At 47.7% G+C, this 18,851-nt stretch overlaps 1 protein-coding gene across 1 annotated transcript in view; it reads right to left on the minus strand.

The window, feature by feature from the left end:
- Positions 1–7,599: 7,599 nt before the first annotated feature.
- Positions 7,600–18,851, minus strand: part of NLRP2 (NLR family pyrin domain containing 2) — a 28,520-nt gene continuing 17,268 nt past the window's right edge. Inside the window, exons 6-10 of the mRNA XM_017892527.1 lie at positions 15,271–15,447; positions 14,802–14,972; positions 11,016–11,186; positions 10,262–10,432; positions 7,600–7,979 (exon numbers count right to left, since the gene is read on the minus strand). Of these exons, the coding sequence (XP_017748016.1) occupies positions 7,841–7,979; positions 10,262–10,432; positions 11,016–11,186; positions 14,802–14,972; positions 15,271–15,447 (829 nt within the window). The 3' untranslated portion in view covers positions 7,600–7,840. The remainder of the gene's footprint in view (positions 7,980–10,261; positions 10,433–11,015; positions 11,187–14,801; positions 14,973–15,270; positions 15,448–18,851) is intronic.

The raw sequence follows: 18,851 nt of genomic DNA on the forward strand, positions 1-18,851 counted from the left end.
AAAAAAAAAAAAAAAAAAAAAAGTGATACTGAATATTGATGTGCAGACGTAGACATAAACATTGGAAAAGAAAAAACAGTAAGAACAACACTGTAGAAGAACGAAGTCCCTGCCTGTTATGATAGGAATCCAGTAAGCGTAAGCTCATTCACATGGTTACACATTTTTATTTATTTATTTATTTATTTATTTTTTATTTTTATTTTTATTTTTTTTGAGGCGGAGTCTCGCTCTGTCGCCGGGTCTGGAGTGCAGTGGCCAGATCTCAGCTCACTGCAAGCTCCGCCTCCCGGGTTTACGCCATTCTCCTGCCTCAGCCTCCGGAGTAGCTGGGACTACAGGCGCCCGCCACCTCACCCGGCTAGTTTTTGTATTTTTAGTAGAGACGGGGTTTCACCGTGTTAGCCAGGATGGTCTCGATCTCCTGACCTCGTGATCCGCCCGTCTCGGCCTCCCAAAGTGCTGGGATTACAGGCTTGAGCCACCGCGCCCGGCCAGTTACACATTTTTAGAAATCTAGTATTAACAAGTTCCTAAAGAAAACAGCTAAAAGTGGGTGTCTCTTAGGCGGAGCAATGGAAGAGACGGTTGGTTAGCCATTGCATTTTGTACACACCCTTTTATTGCTATTGGAATTTTTTAAGCAGGTGCGTGTATATTTTTGTAACACAATAAATAATAACAGTATACATCTTTTCTTTTAGAAGTATGCTGTTAAACAGAATTAAGAACAGGAAGTTTCAAAATTGTTTCTTGCAGGAGAGAAGACTTACTGATGGGAGAGAGTTCTGAAACACCTGCTTTGCATACTGCTGCTTGAAGGGGTGGCCTACCCCTCCACACCTGTGGGCGTTTCTCATTAGGTGGAACTAGAGACTTGAGAAAAGAAATGAGACACAGAGACAAAGTATTAAGAAAAAGTGGGCCCAGGGGACCGGCACTCAGCATACAGAGGACCCACGCCAGCACCTGTCTCTGAGTTCCCTTAGTATTTATTGATAATTATCTTTACCATCTTAAAGAAAAGGAAGTGGCAGGATAATAGGATCATTGTAAGGAGAAAGTCAGCAGTAAGACATATGAATAAAGTTCTCTGTGACATGAATAAGTTTAAGGAAAAGTGCTGTGCTGTGCCTTGATATGCATATACAAACATCTCCATAAACCTTTTTAGTGCATAAAGAGCAGCATTGCGCTAGCAAGTCCCGCCTTTCGCCCTAACGCGGTTTTCTCCTTTATACCGAGATGTTCCATTGCCCAGGGACGGGCAGGAGACAGATGCTTTTCTCTATCTCAACTGCCAAGAGGCCTTCTTTCCTCTTGTACTGGTCCTCCTCAGCACAGACCCCTCACGGGTGTCAGGCTGGGGGACAATCAGGTCTTTCGCATCCCACGAGGCCATATTTCCGACTATCACATGGGGAGAAACCTTGGACAATACCTAGCTTTCCTAGGCAGAGGTCCCTGCGACCTTTGGTAGTGTGCGTGTCCCTGGGTACCTGAGATTAACAGAATGGTGATGACTTTTAACCAGCAAGCTGCCTTCAGGCACTTGTTTAACAAAGCACACCCTGCACAGCCCAAAATCCTCTAAACCTTGAGTCACCACAGCACATGTCTCTTGCAAGGACAAGGTTGCGGGTAGGGTCACAGATTAACAGCATCTCAAATACTGAACAAAATGGAGTCTCTTATGTCTACTTCTTTCTATATAGACACAGTAACAGTCTGATCTTTCTTTTTCCCACAGCTGCTTAGTTAAAAAATCGCATTTTAACTTCAAAATATCCAAACTAATAACACAGTTTTAAAATAACAAATTATTACAAATACTACAAAATAATAAAAATACCAGTAGTGCAGAGTGGAAATGCAAAGCTATGTGTGCTAGAAGGCTAACATTCAATTAGTCATAACAAACAACAAAATTAAAGAACAAGATAGTTGTGACTTACCTTGGTCGATCACTTTCCATCGTAATTCAAGTCATTCAATCCAGGACCTCATCTCAGAAAATGAAGGAAAAAAGCAACAGAAAACAGTGCCGAGGTCTCTGGTGTTCAAAGAATAGGTGCTGGAGGGAGATATGGGTGCCTGAGCTGTGCCCAGTCACTCAAAGGGCACACCTGACGCTACCTGTTCACTTGGGGCTTCGGAGGAGACGGGAAAGACAAGTTCCTCTGGGGCACTTTCCATCTCCTGACTTCACTTCTTGCCTACCTTCCACTGCACTTCCTGGATTGAGGTCACTTCCTGTCTTCTGACTGTGCCTTCTGTATGACCTCACTTCCTGTCTCCTACCTTCACTTCCTGTCTTCTGACTTTACTTCCTGTATGACCTCATTTCTAGTCTTCTACCACCACTTGGTGTGTTCCGATTTTACATCCTATCTTGACTTCACTTCTTGTTTTTTTTTTTTTTTTTTTTTCTTTCTTGACAGGGTCTCGCTGTGTCGCCCAGGGTGGAGTGCAGTTGTGTCAGCTTGAAACCACCTTTGCAAAATTACGACTGAGACAGTGAAAGAGATTTAACTGACTCCATTTTGCTTCTAACCTCCAAGCTGTCCTTTTTCATTCCTGGGTGTAGGCTGAACTTTGGGAGAAACTTAGTTTATAGTTTAAACAAAGACGATAGCCCTTTCCCAAAGCAGACCTCTTTGTTGGCTGGGGACTAGATTGGCTCTGTAGGACTAACATTAGCCACGAGATTAGAAATTATGATTTAGGAGTCATGCAGCTGGAGGCTACAAGATTGTGACCCTCCCTAAACTGCTTCTAAGATAAGTGCTTGAGATAATTTGCGGAACCTGCACTTGATGGATCAGCTGGCACCACCCGTATCAATAAACTGGCCCATCTTATCTGTTGGCCTCCACTCAGGAACTGACTGAGTGTGAGAAGATAGCTTTGACTCCCATTATTTCATCCCTGACCAATCAGCACTCCTAGCCCACGGGCTTCCCACTCACCAAGTTATCCTTAAAAACTCTTCTTCCTGAATGCTGAGACGCTGATTTGAGTAATAAAACTCTGCTGTGGCCGGGCGTGGTGGCTCACGCCTGTAATTCCAGCACTTTGGGAGGCCGAGGCGGGCGGATCACGAGGTCAGGAGATCGAGACCATCCTGGCTAACATGGTGAAACCCCGTCTCTACTAAAAATACAAAAAATTAGCCCGGCATTGTGGCGAGCGCCTGTAATCCCAGCCACTGGGAGGCTGAGGCAGGAGAATGGCATGAACCCAGGAGGCGGAGCTTGCAGTGAGCCCAGCTCACACCACTGCACTCCTGCCTGGGCAACAGGGCGAGACTCAGTCTCAAAAATAAAATAAAATAAAATAAAACTCTGATCTTTCATAGAGCCAGCTCTGCATGAATTATTTTCTACTGTGATTCTCCTCTCCTGATGAATTAGCTCTGTCTAGGCAGTGGGCAAGGTGAACACCTTGGGCGATTACAATCTTGGCTCACGGCAACCTCCACCTCCTGGGTTCAAGCGATGCTCCTGCCTCAGACTCCCAGGTAGCTGAGATTACAGACGTGCAATACCATGCTCAGCTACAATTTTTTTTTTTTTATTTTGAGACAGAGTCTCATTCTGTCCCTCAGGCTGAAGTGCAATGGCTCACTGCAACCTCCACCTCCCAGGTTTAAGCGATTCTCCTGCATCAGCCTCCAGAGTAGCTGGGACTACAGGCATGTGCCACCACGCCCGGCTGATTTTGTATTTTAGTAGAGACAGTGTTTCACTATGCTGGCCAGGCTGGTCTTGAACTCCTGACTTCATGTGATACACCCGCCTCCGGAAGTGCTGGAATTACAGGTGCGATTCACCGTGCCCAGCCCACTCCCTGTCTTCCGACTTTACTTGCACAGAGCATTTACATGATCTACACTGCTGTGTCTGGGTGAGTAGAGGAACCTTGGAGAAGCCTGGGTCAGGGCTCAGGGAATGAGCAAGAGAGGAAAGGATGTGGTGACCACGGAAGTTGTTTTGGGGCACAGGATGTGGTCTGGGATTGGGGATTGTGAAAAGACCCTCACCGAGGTCTTTCTTCCAGAGCTGCCGCTGAGCCAGGAAACGTGGCTTAGCTCATGGAGTAATCTTAACTTTCAGAAGCCTGAAAATGAGACTTGCATGTAGAGTGGTGTGTGTGTGTGAAGGAGGGGATCAGGCTCCCATGACCTCCAGATCTGTTTTGCTCCAGGAACACTTCCCAAGCCCACCATCTGGGCTAACCCAGCCCTCGTGGTTCCCGGGTGCAAACATGGCCATGGAATTGTGGAATGATTTTTTTTGTATTCTTAGCAGAGAACCCAGTGAACTTTGTTCATTCATGTGATGAGATCCAGAATTCAGTGATGGGCGAAGGCGAGTGGTCACAGGTGAGGTGCAAGAAAACAGGGACAGCAGTACTTGTTCATCTCTGGACATAGATTCAGACACACATGAATGAACCCATGTGCCACAGGTTTCACTGTTTAGTACTTGTAGGTCATGAGGGTAGGCATCTGAGAGCATGGCTAGATGAAATACACACGTTGGAGAAAGACGGTTAATTATGAATGCAAGTTTACATTTTATGGGCCCCTGGGGTATCAATACAGTTCCTAAATGGATGTAGATACATTACTCAATTTCTTCTGTAAAGATGGGGCTAGATTACAATGGTTCTCAACCTACTAAGAAAATTTTGCATTTCAGTATTTTCTAATGCCCAGAGACATTTTTGATCATCATAACTGTGAGGATGCTGGTATCTAGTGGGTAGAGGACCATGTTTCCTAACAAGTAGTGATCTGACCCCACATGTCAATAGTGTGGAGAATGAGAAACTTTTAGTGTCCTTTTAAAACTTTGTGCCTCTCTTTTACCAACTTTCCCCCTTCCTCCCGGGGAAACTAAGAATAAAGATGCTCTGGAGGCCAGGCATGGTAGCTTATTTCTGTAATTCCAGCACTTTGGGAGGCTGAGGCAGGCAGATCACTTGAGGTCACGAGTTCAAGACCAGCCTGGCCAACATGGTGAGACCCTGTCTACTAAAAATGCAAAAATTTGCCAGGAGTCTGGGGCTGAATTGCTTGAACTTGGGAGGCGGAGGTTGCAGTGAGGCGAGATCACGCCACTGCACTCCAGACCAGGGAATGGAGTGAGACTGTCCAAAAAAAAAAAAAAAAAAAAAACTCAGGGAATCACCTATGCGGTGTGGGATAAGGAGACCTTGAAACAGGAAACCTCAGAAGCCCACAGTATGCAGTGGAACTGGAAAGTGATGGAGTGGTTTAAAGGTAGTATCAGAGAACTTGGATCTAGTCGGTAAAAATAAACCAATGGTCCCTGATTAAGAAATGAAAGTGTAAGAGTGAGATTAATTTTTTTAGTTTTAAATTTAAATATTAAAACTACTTTTGGCCAGGTGTGGTGGCTCAGACATAATCCCACCACTTGGGGAGGCCAAGCTGGGCAGATCACCTGAACTCAGTAGTTCGAGACCAGTCTGGGCAACATGGTGAAACCCCGTCTCTACAAAAAATACAAAAATTACCTGGGTGCAGTGGTGCACACCTGTGGTCTTAGCTACATGGGAGGCTGACATGGGAGAATTGCTTAAAATGGGGAGGTGGAGGTTGCAGTGAGCTGAGATCGTGCCATTGCACTCCAGCCTGGGCAACAGAGCAAGATTCTGCCACAAAGAAAAATAAAAATAAAAAAGAAATGTTGCTGGGTGTGGTGACTCATGCCTGTAATCCCAGCACTTTGGGAGACCACGGCAGGTGGATCACCTGAGGTTAGGAGTTCGAGACCAGCCTGACCAACATGGTAAAACCCCGTCTCTACTAAAAATACAAAATTAGCCGGGTGTGGTGGTGCATGCCTGTAATCCCAGCTACTCGGGAGGCCGAGGCAGGAGAATCGCTTGAACCAGGGGAGGTGGAGGTTGCAGTGTGCTAAAATCGTGCCATTGCACTCCAACCTGGACAAGAGTGAAACTGTCTCAAAAGTTATTTTATTAGTGTTTAATAAAAACTTGTACTGTTATTTTTTCCCCCTTACCATCCATTTGTTTGCTCATCCAGTAAACACAGACAGCAATGTTAAAGTTATTATTCTGTCTCCCCATGAGAAGCAACTTTGCCAACTAGAGTAGTTCCTTTTGTTTNCCAGTCTGGTCTCCAACTCCTGACCTCACGATCCACCCACCTCAGCCTCCCAAAGTGCTGGGATTACAGGTGTGAGCCACCGTGCCTGGCAATAGAAAAGATTCTATTTTAAGTGGGAATTTTTAAAAAGCAAATCAGAGCAATGACATGGTCATATATGAGCAACACTGAAGCACCTAAAATATTGTATGTTGGTAGGAGAAATCCTCTGGCAAGTAATACTCAACAAGCAGTGACCCATGCAGGTCAAGAGTAACAAGGCAGGCTAGGCAGTGGCTCACACTTGTAATCCCAGCACTTTGGGAGGCTGAGGCTGAATATATCTGGAAGTTCAACACCAGCCTGGGCAACATAGTGAGACCCTATCTTCAAAAAAACCCAAGAATTGGCCTGGTTTGGTGCCGTGCATCTGTAGTCCCAACTACTGAGGAGGTTGGGGCTGGAGGATCACTTGAACCTGGGAGCTTGAGGCTGCAGTGAGCTATAGTGCTATTATTATACTCCAACCTGGGTAACAGAGCAACACTCACTCTTGAGGGGGGGAAAAAAAAAGGCCAGGTACAGTGGCTCGTGCCTATAATCCCAGCACTCTGGGAGCTTAGGTGGGCGGATCACTTGAGGTCAGGAGTTTGAGACCAGCCTGGCCAACATGGTGAAACCTCATCTGTACTATAACAAAAAAAAATTTAGCTGGGTATGGTGGGGGATGCCTATAATCCCAGCTACTCGGGAGGCTGAGACAGAATTGCTTGAACCTGGGAGGTTGTAGTGAGCTGAGATCGTGCCAGTGTACTCCAGCATGGGCAACAGAGTGAAATTCAAATCTTAAAAAAAAAAAATACCAAGGCGGCAAGGCAAAGATTGACAAGGCAATAGAAATCAATGCAATTAAACACTGTCAACTTCCCCCACCCGCCAGGTTCTCCCCAGTAAGGTATCTTTTTTTTGTTGTGAGACAGAGTCTCGCTCTATCGCCCAGGCTGGAGTGCAGTGGCTGGATCTCGGCTCATTGCAAGCTCCGCCTCCCGGGCTTACGCCCTTACCCTGCCTCAGCCTGTAGGTGGCGGGCACCTGTACTGTACTCCCAGCTACAGGCACCCGCCACCTCGCCTGGCTAGTTTTTTGTATGTTTTAGTAGAGACGGGGTTTCACCATGTTACCGGGGTGGTCTCGATCTCCCGACCTCGTGATCCGCCCGCCTCAGCCTCCCAAAGTGCTGGAATTACAGGCTTAAGCCACCGTGCTCGGCCTGTTTTTTGTATTTTTTTTAGTAGAGACGGGGTTTCACCATGTTAGCCAGGATGGTCTCAATCTCCTGACCTCGTGATCTGCCCGTCTCGGCCTCCCAAAGTGTTGGGATTACAGGCGTGAGCCACCGCGCCCGGCCAAGATTATCTTTTCTCTAACTTGCAATAGTCCATTATTAAGTAACAGCTTCATTTGTGAATGCTCTCACCTTTATTTCTCTCAATGTACCCGTGATACAGATACTTCATATGTAACAAAGTTAAGGACGTGTGCACGTGTAAATAAGAGGCAGAACCATGGCTGAAACATCTAGCCTAGCAGTGAACTCATTATCCCTGAGGAGTGGGGGCGGGGGAGAAGAGGAGTCACAGGCAGTTCACCAACACCTGGAAGATCAACAACTTCATGGAGAATGAGTGACTCGGGGGGGACTCAGATCATGAAGTCATGAGAAGAAGGTCTTTTTTTCCAGGGATCATGTTTCTCAGTATCAATAATCAGTTGTGGGTTGTTTTCTTCTATTTCTTCCAGCAGCTTATGGAGTTCATCATTAAAGTCATCTATTTTCAACCTGGGGTACAATGGGGGAGGAAAAGGTTACTTTGTGTGTCAAGAAGATTTTTCAAATTCCCAAGTACCTGAAATTCTGTTGAGGTACAGAGCATGGGTCACCTTTCCTGATTATTCTAGGTGGCAAAGGAGTGTTCCATATCGACTTTCTTTTTTTCTTTGAGACAGTCTGTTGCCCAGGCTAGAGTGCAGTGGCACCATCTCAGCTCACTGCAACCTATGCCTCTAGGGTTCAAGCCATCCTATCCTCTGCCTCCTGAGTACCTGGGACTACAGGCGCCTGCCACCATGCTCAGCTAATTTTGTATTTTTAATAGAGTTGAGATTTTACCATGTTGCCCAGACCACACTTGGCCTGATTGCTTATTTATTTTTAAATATAAAATAAGGCCAGATGTGGTGGGTCATGCCTGTAAAGCCAGCACTTTGGGAGAGTAAGGCGGGCAGATGACTTGAGGTCAGGAGTTTGAGACCAGCCTAGGCAAGATGGTGAAAGCCCATCTCTACTAAAAATATAAAAGTTAGCTGGGTGTGATGGTGCGTGCCTATAGTCCCAGCTACTCAGGAGGCTGAGACAGGAGAATCACTTGAACCTGGGAGGTGGATGTCACAATGAGCCGAGATCGGGCCATTGCACTCCAGCCTGAGCAACAGAGTGAGATTTTTGTCTCAAAAATAAATAATAAAATGCAAAATTAAAGACTTTCATTTCTCTTTTAATCTTTTCATTCCTCTTATTCTCAACCATGTTGATCTGATGAGAAAAACATAATATCAGGTTAACCTTGTAATGGTATCAAGCCATTGTGTATTTTTAGATTCTTGTTTATCATGCACAGAAAATTGAATTGCTGAGTGCAGCTGGGCTATAGCTCTAATACCTGCCTACCTGCTCCATCACCCACTTTGGCAACTTCTACTCAGTGGACCCAAGAGTACCAGGTTAAACAGAGGAGATGGAGGGCCAAGCGCGGTGGCTCACACCTGCAATCCCGGCACTTTGGGAGGCTGAGGCAGGCGGGTTGCCTGAAGTTGGGAGTTCGAGGCCAGCCTGACCAACATGGAGCAACCCCGTCTCTACTAAAAATACAAAATGACCCAGACGTGGTGCACATGCCTGTAGTCCCAGCTACTTGGGAGGCTGAGGGAGCAGAACTGCTTGAACCCGGGAGGCGGAGGTTGCAGTGAGCTGAGATAGCACCATTGCACTCCAGGCTGGGCAACAAGAGCAAAACTCCATCTCCAAAAAATAAACTCAAAGCTTAAAAAGCCCTTAACGTCCATATGTCTTTTGACTTGCAAAGTATCTTAGGCTGAGATTCATGTTAAGCAAGTAATCTATGTTTCTTCTACATAAAGATTATTTTAAGCCAGCAGTAGACTATATTGCTTGTGAGAATTTCTGGAAGTTCCCACACTCCTAGGAAGGGGCTCTTGGTTCTTTGACGCCATGGTATTGAAATACAACTCAGGCTGGGTGCAGTGGCTCATGCCTGTAATCCTAGCACTTTGGGACGCTGAGGTGGGTGAACCACCAAGGTCAGGAGTTCAAGACCACCCTGGCCAACATGGCAAAACCTGTCTCTACTAAAGATACAAAAATTAGCTACGTGTGGTGGTGTATGCCTGTAATCCCAGCTACATGGGAGGCTGAGGTATGAGAATAGCCTGAACCTGGGAGGCGGAGGTTGCAGTTAGCTAAGATACTACACCACTATACCCCAGCCTGGGCAACAGAGCGAGACTCCATCTCAGAAAACAAAACAAAACAAAACAAAACCCAAAACCCCAACAAAACCCAACAAACAAAACACAATCCAATGACAACTGGCTCTCGTGAGCAGGCAGACAAGCAGCCATGGCTGGGTGCAATGGTTCATGCTTATAAACCTAGCTACTCAGCAGGAACTGAGGTAGGAGGATTGCTTGAGCCCAGGAACTGGAGTGAGCCATCATTGTGCTGCTGGACTCCAGCCTGGGGAACATAGTGAGTTCTTGCCTCAAAGAAAAAAAAAAGGGCTGGGCGCAGTGGTTCACGCCTGTAATCCCAGCACTTTGGGAGACCGAGGCAGGTGGATCACTTGAGGTCAGGAGTTTGAGACCAGCCTGGCCAACATGGTGACACCCCGTCTCTACTAAAAATACAGAAATTAGCTGGGTGTGGTGGCGGGCACCTGTAATTCCAGCTACCGGATCAGTCTCCTACAGCAGGTCCATGTCATTATGTTTCCCCTAAAACTACCACCCCGGAGAAAGCCTGACGGGGAAGTAAATGGATCATACCTGAGTGTCTGGAGGGTGCCGTTGGGACGTGTCAAGGTTTTAAACAGCATCTTCACTCCACTAGACCCCAAGGGATTCTGGCCCAGGTCCAGAGTGATGAGGCTCTGGTTGCAGCTGAGGGCAGAGCAGAGGTCTTCACAACTGAAGGGAGGGATGGAACATCCCCACAGCCTGAGGAGACACAGAAATGAGCACGTTGATTCAACTGGTGATCGATGCCCTCCTATAAGCCAAGCACAGCCTCGGGTGTTGGGGACCTGCATGACCAACACAAGTCTCAGGCCGGGCGCGGTGGCTCACGCCTGTAATCCCAGCACTTTGGGAGGCCCAGGTGGGTGGATCACGAGGTCAGGAGATCGAGACCATCCTGGCTAACCTGGTGAAACCCCATCTCTACTAAAAAATACAAAAAAGTAGCCGGGCGAGGTGGTGCGTGCCTGTAGTCCCAGCTACTCGGGAGGCTGAGGCAGGAGAATGGCGGGAACCCGGGAGGCAGAGCTTGCAGTGAGCCGAGATCCGGCCACTGCACTCCAGCCTGGGCGACAGAGCGAGACTCCATCTCAAAAAAAAAAAAAAAAAAGACTTAGACATAGACTAGAACTATTCCTTTAACCATCCTAGTGAAAGCTCAGTTGACTCTATCCGAGTCCTCTCAGTTACATAAATTGGGAAGTTGGCTTCACTGATTGCTTTACATTAGCCACAGATTCAATAAGGTCTAAGTAGAGGAAGTTGAACTTACAAGTTAACTCACCACAGACATCTCAAATTGCACAGTGGTTTGCTCAAAGCCTCGCACAGGACCTTCACTCCGGTAACTCCTATGTGATTCAGTCCAAGATCCAAACACGACAGGCTTGATTTTTCTTGGAGGAGCTTTGCGAGACTGCAGCAGCCATCGCTCGTGATGTCGCAGTTCCACAACCTAGAAATCAACCACAGGAAGAAAGCAAGCCCGAACCTGTGAGTTCTCACTGGTGTGAGGCACCTTCGACTCTGAGCCGTGGGTTTTAGACATGCTTAGAGACAATGGTGACCTGGAAATGGAATCATGGGGTGTGTGGTGGACAGAAGAATGGCCTCCCAAGTCCCAACTCCTGGCACCTGTGAGCAAAAGGGACCTCGCATCTTAGATGTGACTGAGCATCTTAAGATGCTTTATATCCTGGTTTATTTGGGTAGGTCCAGCAATCACAGGGATCCTCGTAAGAGGGAGCTGAGAGTCAAAGCCAGCAGGAGGTGACGTGATAAGGGAGCCAGAGCAATGTTTGAAGATGCTCTGCTGAAGTCGGAGGAAGGGCCACAAGCCAAGGAATGCAGGTGGCCAACAGAAGCTGGAGAAGTAAAAAGGATTCTCAGCGGGCACGGTGGCTCACTTCAACCTCCGCTTCCCGGCTTCACGCGATTCTCATGCCCCAGTCTTCCGAATATCTGGGATTACAGGCACACGCACACGTGTGTGTACCACCACACCTGGCTAAGTTCTCTATTTTTAGTAGAGACAGGGTTTCACCATGTTAGCCAGGCTGGTCTCGAACTTCCAGTCTCAGATGATCTGCCCATCCTGGCCTCCCTAATGTGCTGGGATTACAATTCTATTTCCTAAATTCAGTTGCTAGAGAGGTAGTGTCTTACAGGCAAAAGACGCCAGCTCAGACTCCACGTATCTGGTAGTAGGATCTGAGATACCAACCAACACAGCTTATCAGACAGATTTCACCTTAAGATAGAGTTCTAACCTTAATTATAATTTGAACTATGATGCCCACATATCTCTGGGTCCCAAGCGAAGTATACCACTAGCTGAGGGACACAGGACCTGGAAGGGCCATGGAAATAGAGGGCAGATTGGAGCCCATGACAGAGGAGTGAAAACACACCCCTAAATCTTAAAGGTTTGTGAATGTACAGAAACTTTTTTCTTTGAGACAGTCTGGCTCTGACACCCAGGTTGGAGTACAGGAGTGCAGTCTTGGCTCACTGCAACCTCAGCCTCCTGGGTTCAAGCAATTCTCTGCCTCACCCTCCCAAGTAGCTGGGATTACAGACATCCAACACCACGCTTGGCTAATTTTGTATTTTTAGTAAAAGATGGGGTTTCACGTGTTAGCCAGGCTGGTCTTGAACTCCTGACCTCATGATCCACCTGCCTCAGCCTCCCAAAGTGCTGGGATTACAGGCGTGAGCCACCATACCCAGCCTTCTAGAAACTTCCATGACTGTGTGATGGAGGAAAGCCCACATAAGACTAAAGGGAAGTTGACAACTTAGCAAAATAGGGGCATAGATCAAAAAGTTGAATTGAGGGGGCCAGCACGGTGGCTCACGCCTATAATCCCAGCACTGTGGGAGGCTGAGGTGGGCAGATCACCTGTCAGTAGTTCAAGACCAGCCTGACCAACGTGGTGAAACCTCATCTCCACTAAAAATACAGAAGTTAGCTGGGCGTGGTGGCGTGCACCTTAATCCCTGGGAGGCTGAGGCAGGAGAATGGCGGGAACCCGGGAAGCAGAGCTTGCAGTGAGCCGAGATCGAGCCACTGCACTCCAGCCTGGGAGACAGCGAGAGTCCGTCTCAAAAAAAAAAAAAAAAAAAAAAAAAAAAAACAACAACAAAAAAAAAAACAAAACACCACACACATGCATACACAAAACCAAGAAAACTAGACATTAATTTGAAGATAGCAAGTGAGTGACATCTCACTGCCTGTGGGACTTCAGTTTTACTGTTTCAGGGCCCAAATACAGTGGGTGTGGGAAGAATCCCTTCCTTCTACCCATCTCCAGCCATGAACTGAGTATGTCATTAAAGTGGGTAGTTTTCAGATGCCAGGTGCATATCCTAGATTAAAGCTACTTTATAGGAAGATGACAGTTCCCAACTGTTGGAGGTGACGTTAGAGACAAAGAATACCAGAGATGTATGGCCAGGAGCAGTGGCTCATGCCTGTAATCCCAGCACTTTGGAAGACTGAGGTGGGCAGATTACGAGGTCAAGAGTTCGAGACCATCCTGGCCAACGTGGTGAAACCCGTCTCTACTAAAAATACAAAAATTAGCCAGACGTGGTCGTGGGTGCCTGTAGTCCCAGCTACTCGGGAGGCTGATGCAGGAGAATCGCTTGAAGCCAGAAGTTGCAGTGAGCCGAGATCACGCCATTGCACTCCAACCTGGGCAACAGAGCAAGACTCCATCTTAAAAAAGAAAAAAAAATACCAGAGATGAATCGAATCTCTGAACAGAAACCATCAGTGCAGACAGTTTTTTTTTTTTTTTTTGAGACAATCTCGTTCTGTCACCCAGGCTGGCATGATCTTGGCTCCCTGTAAGCTCTGCCTCCTGGCTTCAAGCAATTCTCCTGCCTCAGCCTCCCAAGTAGCTGGGATTACAGGACCACACCACACGCCTGGCTAATTTTTGTATTTTTAGTAGAGACAGGGTTTCACCATGTTGGCCAGGCTGGACTCAAGCTCCTGACCTCAGGTGATCTGCCTACCTTGGCCTCCCAAAGTGCTGAGACTACAGGCGTGAGCCACCGTGCCAGAACTCAATTCCTTTCTAAAGATTTGTCCTGCAATTTTTTCTTGGAGAGTGTCTTGTTCTATTGCCTAGACTGTACTGCAGTGGTGCAATCTCAGCTCACTGCAACCTCCACCTCCCAGGTTCAAGTGATTCTCCTGCCTTAGCCTCCTGAGTAACTGGGATTACAGGCATGTCCCACCATCCCCAGCTAATTTTCGTATTTTTAATAGAGAGACGATGTTTCACCATATTGGCCAGGCTGGTCTTGAACTCCTGGTCTCAAGGGATCTTCCTGCCTCGGCCTCCCAAGGTGCTGGGATTACAGGAGTGAGCCAACTGTGCCAGGCCACCTGTCCTACAATTTTAGTATTAACAGGAAGATCATATTGAGCATGTAGCTTCCAATAGCTTCCATTGGGAGTCTGAGCCTACGATGGCCCAGAAGACTACCTGATTTGCAAATCATTAAATAAATGAATTCCATTTACAACCAATTGCATGCAATTTATGTTACACAATTATAGGGCTAAGAACACAGATTAAGAGAAAACACAGCGTGGGGCGAGATGGCTCATGCCTATAATCCTAGCACTTTGGGAGGCCAAGGCAGGCAGATCTCTTGAGCTCAGGAGTTTGAGACCAGCCTAGGCAACATAGCGAGACCCCATCTCAAACACATGCATAAAGAGGGAAAAAAAAAAACTCTGAAAACCAGCTATATTCTCCAAATCCCTATAGATTACTACTACTACTACCACTACTACTACTTACACTTTTTTTCCTATCACCATCTCCTCCTCCTCCTCCTCCTCCTCCACTACTACTACCACTACTACTTATACTTTTTTTACTATCACCATCTCCCCAGATCTCACCAGTTGTAACCATTAGCATCATGCTTGGGGCATTTAGAGGAATTAAGTGTTCTCATAACCACCCTACTAGAACCCGGAGGTGGGGGACTATGTACACACACACACACACACACACACACACACAGGCAGCCAGCATAGACTTACACCAAGGCCTGCAGTTTACACTCGGGGTAGCTCAGGCCCTCACACAGAAACTTCACCCCTGTATCCTTGAGGGAGTTCTTGGCCAAGCACAGGTGTGTCAGCTCCCGGCTGACCACCAAAACAGCAGCAAGGTCCTTGCAATTGGCTTCTGTCAGGTGACAGTTTTCCAACCTGCAAAAGAATCACAAATGACAACACGGTTGATATTTCCAACTTCTCGGCTATCTCCAAATGCCAGCATCCGAAAGCCCCTTCTTGTGAACTCCCCACCCTCTGTCACGCGCTGGTGATCCTATGAAGGAACAGGAAGGAGAGAACAAGATTCACAAGCCATCGGCCTGGATCTAAACATGGGAACAGGTGTTCACGTCAGCGAGAGGTTCCAAACAGCCAAATCAGGCATGACCACTGCTCGTCTATGGCCCCAGATCGAATCCACAGCTGCTCTGGAGGAAGAGGAGAGACTTACGACAACCTCTGCAGGAAGCACTTTGGGTGCCTCAAAGTTGTATACAGCAACTTGGCACCCTCATCCAGGAGCTCATTGTCGGAGAGGTTTACGCACATCAGGGACTGGTTGGCTTCAAGGGCCAAGGAGAGATCAGCCCACTGCTGAGTGGTAGCAGAACAAGACACCAGCCTGTGGGAGAAATGGGAACAAGTGTTTTTTTTTTCTTTTTTGAGACGGAGTCTCACTCTTGTTGCCCAGGCTGGAGTGCAATGGCACAGTCTCGGCTCACAGCAACCTCCGCCACCCGGGTTCAAGCGATTCTCCTGCCTCAGCCTCCCGAGTAGCTGGGATTGCAGGCATGCACCACCAAGCCTGGCTGATTTTGTATTTTTAGTAGAGACGGGGTTTCTCCACATTGGTCAAGCTGGTCTCGAACTCCTGACCTCAGGCGATCCACCTGCCTTGGTCTCCCAAAGTGTTGGGGTTACAGGCGTGAGCCAGTGCGCCCAGCGGAATAAGTCATTCTTGAGAATCTAACCACGGAATCGTCTTTGATTTATATCTCACTGGTTCTGTTACATCCCAACTTGAATTATCTGGAGCAGTGATTGCCAAAAGGTGGTCCCCAGACCAGTGGCATCAGCATTGTCCAGGAATCAGCTGGAAATACATGAACCTCAGTCAACCTGACTCAAATGTTGGATGCAGAGTCCACTAACCTATGTTTCATTGTTTGGTTTTTTTAAAGGGAATTATTCTGTGTCACCCAGGCTGGAGTGTAGTGGCACAATCTTGGCTCATAGCAACCTCTGCCTCCTGGATTCAAGCAATTCTCCTGCCTCAGCCTCCCGAGTAGCTGGGATTACAGGCGTGTGCCATCTTGCCTGGCTAATTTTTGTATTTTTAGTAGAGACGGGTTTTCACCATGTTGGCCAGGCTGGTCTCAAACTCCTAACTTTGGCCAGGGCCATGGCTCACACCTGTAATCCCAACACTTTGGGAGGCCGAGGCGGGCAGATCACGAGGTCAGAAGTTCGAGAAACCCCAGCTCTACTAAACATACGAAAATTAGCTGGGCGTGGTGGCGCACGCCTGTAGTCCCAGCTACTCAAGAGGCTGAGGCAAGAGAATTGAACCCAGGAGGTGGAGGCTGCGGTGAGCCAAGATCACTCCACTGCATTCCAGCCTGGGCGACACAGCAAGATTCCATCTCAAAACAAAAATTCCTGACTTCAAGCGATACACCAGCCTAGGCCTCCCAAAGTACTGGGATTACAGGTATAAGCCACCATGCCCAGCCCACTAACTTACGTTTCAAGGTGCTCTGTTTTCATCTGGAAAATGTGTTAGAATAGATTCGTAAGAAATGAGTGGCTGGGCATGGTGGCTCATGCCTGTAATCCCAGCACTTTGGCAGGTGGATCCCAGGCCAAGGCAGGTAGATCACGAGGCCAGGAATTTAAGGCCAGCCAGGACAACATGATGAAACCCCATTTCTCCTAAAACTACAAGAATTAGCTGGGAGGGGTGGCACATGGCTGTAATCCCAGCATTTTGGAAGGCAGGTGGATCACTTGAGGTCAGGAGTTCGAGACCAGCCTGGCCAACATGGTGAAACCCCGTCTCTACTAAAGACACAAAAAATTAGCTGGGTGTGGTGGATTCCCGAGGTCAGGAGTTTGAGACCACCCTGGCCACCAGCATGGCATAACCCTGTCTCTACTAGAAATACAAAAATACAGCTGGGTGCCTGTAATCCCAGCTACTCAGGAAGTTGAGGCAGGAGAATCACTTGAACCTGGGAGGCCAAGGTTGCAGTGAACCAAGATTGTGGCACTGCACTCCGGTCTGAGAGGCAGAGCAAGACTATCTCAAGGAAAAAAAAGAAATAGATTAGTGACCCACATCTTTAATTTACCCGATGTTCCCCCTCACCCTGTACCCCATTATTCTCATGTAACAAAGAAAAGAGGGTAATTGTGGTTAGTAACGACAGCAGCCACTATTGAATACATGGGCTTGGATCTGGTTTCATTTCAACCTTCAAATACCTGTGAGATGTACAGTATCCCATTCAACCGACAAGAAGATCCCATTAAGCAGCCTAGGATCCTTATCAGTAGAGCCAGAGCAATTTTTTTTTTTTTTTTTACTCTCGAGATGGAGTTTTGCTCTGTTGCCCAGGCTGGAGTACAATGGCGTGATCTTGGCTCACTGCAACCTCTGCCTCTTGGGTTCAAGCAATTCTCCTGCCTCAGCCTCCATGAGTAGCTGGGATTACAGGCGCCTGCCACCATGCCCGGCTAATATTTCTGTATTTTTAGTAGAGACAGGGTTTCACCATGTCAGCCAGACTGGTCTTGAATTCCTGACCTTGTGATCCACCCGCCCTGTCCTCCTAAAGTGCTGGGATTATAGGCGATTATAGGCATGAGCCACCGCACCCGGTCAATATTTTTTTTTTTTTTGAGATAGTCTCGCGCTGTTGACCAGGCTGGAGTGCAGTGGTGTGATCTCAGCTCACTGCAACCTCCACCTCTCAAGTTTAAATGATTCTCCTGCCTCTGCCTCCTGAGTAACTGGGACTACAGGCGTGTGCCAACGTGCCCCGCTAATTTTTGTGTTATTAGTAGAGACGGGGTTTCACCATGTTAACCAGGCTGGTTTCGAACTCCTGACTTCAAGTGATTCACTGCCTCAGCCTCCCAAAGTGCTGGCATCACAGGCGTGAGCTACTGGGCCTGGCCCAGGGGAACAATTTGAGGCCAGTGACCACCTACTACGCCAGTGTGGCCAAGTGAGGCTCCATGGAACCCCATGACGCATGATGGTTCTCATCACCTGGGCAGCCACGTGGAGAGCTTCCCAAGGGGAGAGCTCTCAAACCAGAAGATTAACAGAAAAGGGGAAACTCCATGTTCCTGAAGGAATCTTGCTTGAAAAATGTCAATAGCTGGTATTCTGAATCCTCATACAGGAGAAGCATGCACCATGGTGAATGATCTCTGACAGAAACTAAAGATTCTGGGCCGGGCACGGTGGCTCACGCCCCACTTTGGGAGGCTGAGGAGGATGATCACCTGAGGTCATGAGTTCGAGACCAGCCTGGCCAATGTGATAAAAACCCATTTCTACTAAGAATACAAAAATTAACCAGGTATGGTGGCGCGTGCTTGTAATCCCAGCTACTCAGGAGGCTGAGGCAGGAGAATCACCTGAACCTGGGTGGTAGAGGTTGCAGTGAGCTGAGATCATACCATTGCACTCCAGCCTGGGTGACAGAGCAAGACTCCATCTCAAAAAAAAAAAAAAAAAAAAAAAAAAGGAACATAAGGATTCTGGCTGGGCACGGTGGCTCACGCCTATAATCCTAGCACTTTGGGAGCCTGAGGGGGGGGCAGGTCACCTGAGGTCATGAGTTCAAGACCAGTCTGGCAAATGTGGCGAAACAGCCTCTACTAAAAGCACAAAGATTAGCCGGGCGTGGTGGGTGCCTGTAATCCCAGCTACTTGGGAGGCTGAGGCAGAATTACTTGCACCCGAGAGGCAGAGGTTGCAGTGAGTCAAGATCATGCCATTGCACTTCGGCCTGGGCAACA

Source organism: Rhinopithecus bieti, unplaced genomic scaffold, assembly GCF_001698545.2.
Source record: "Rhinopithecus bieti isolate Rb0 unplaced genomic scaffold, ASM169854v2 scaffold_22436, whole genome shotgun sequence".
In the NCBI taxonomy this organism is placed as follows: domain Eukaryota; kingdom Metazoa; phylum Chordata; class Mammalia; order Primates; family Cercopithecidae; genus Rhinopithecus; species Rhinopithecus bieti.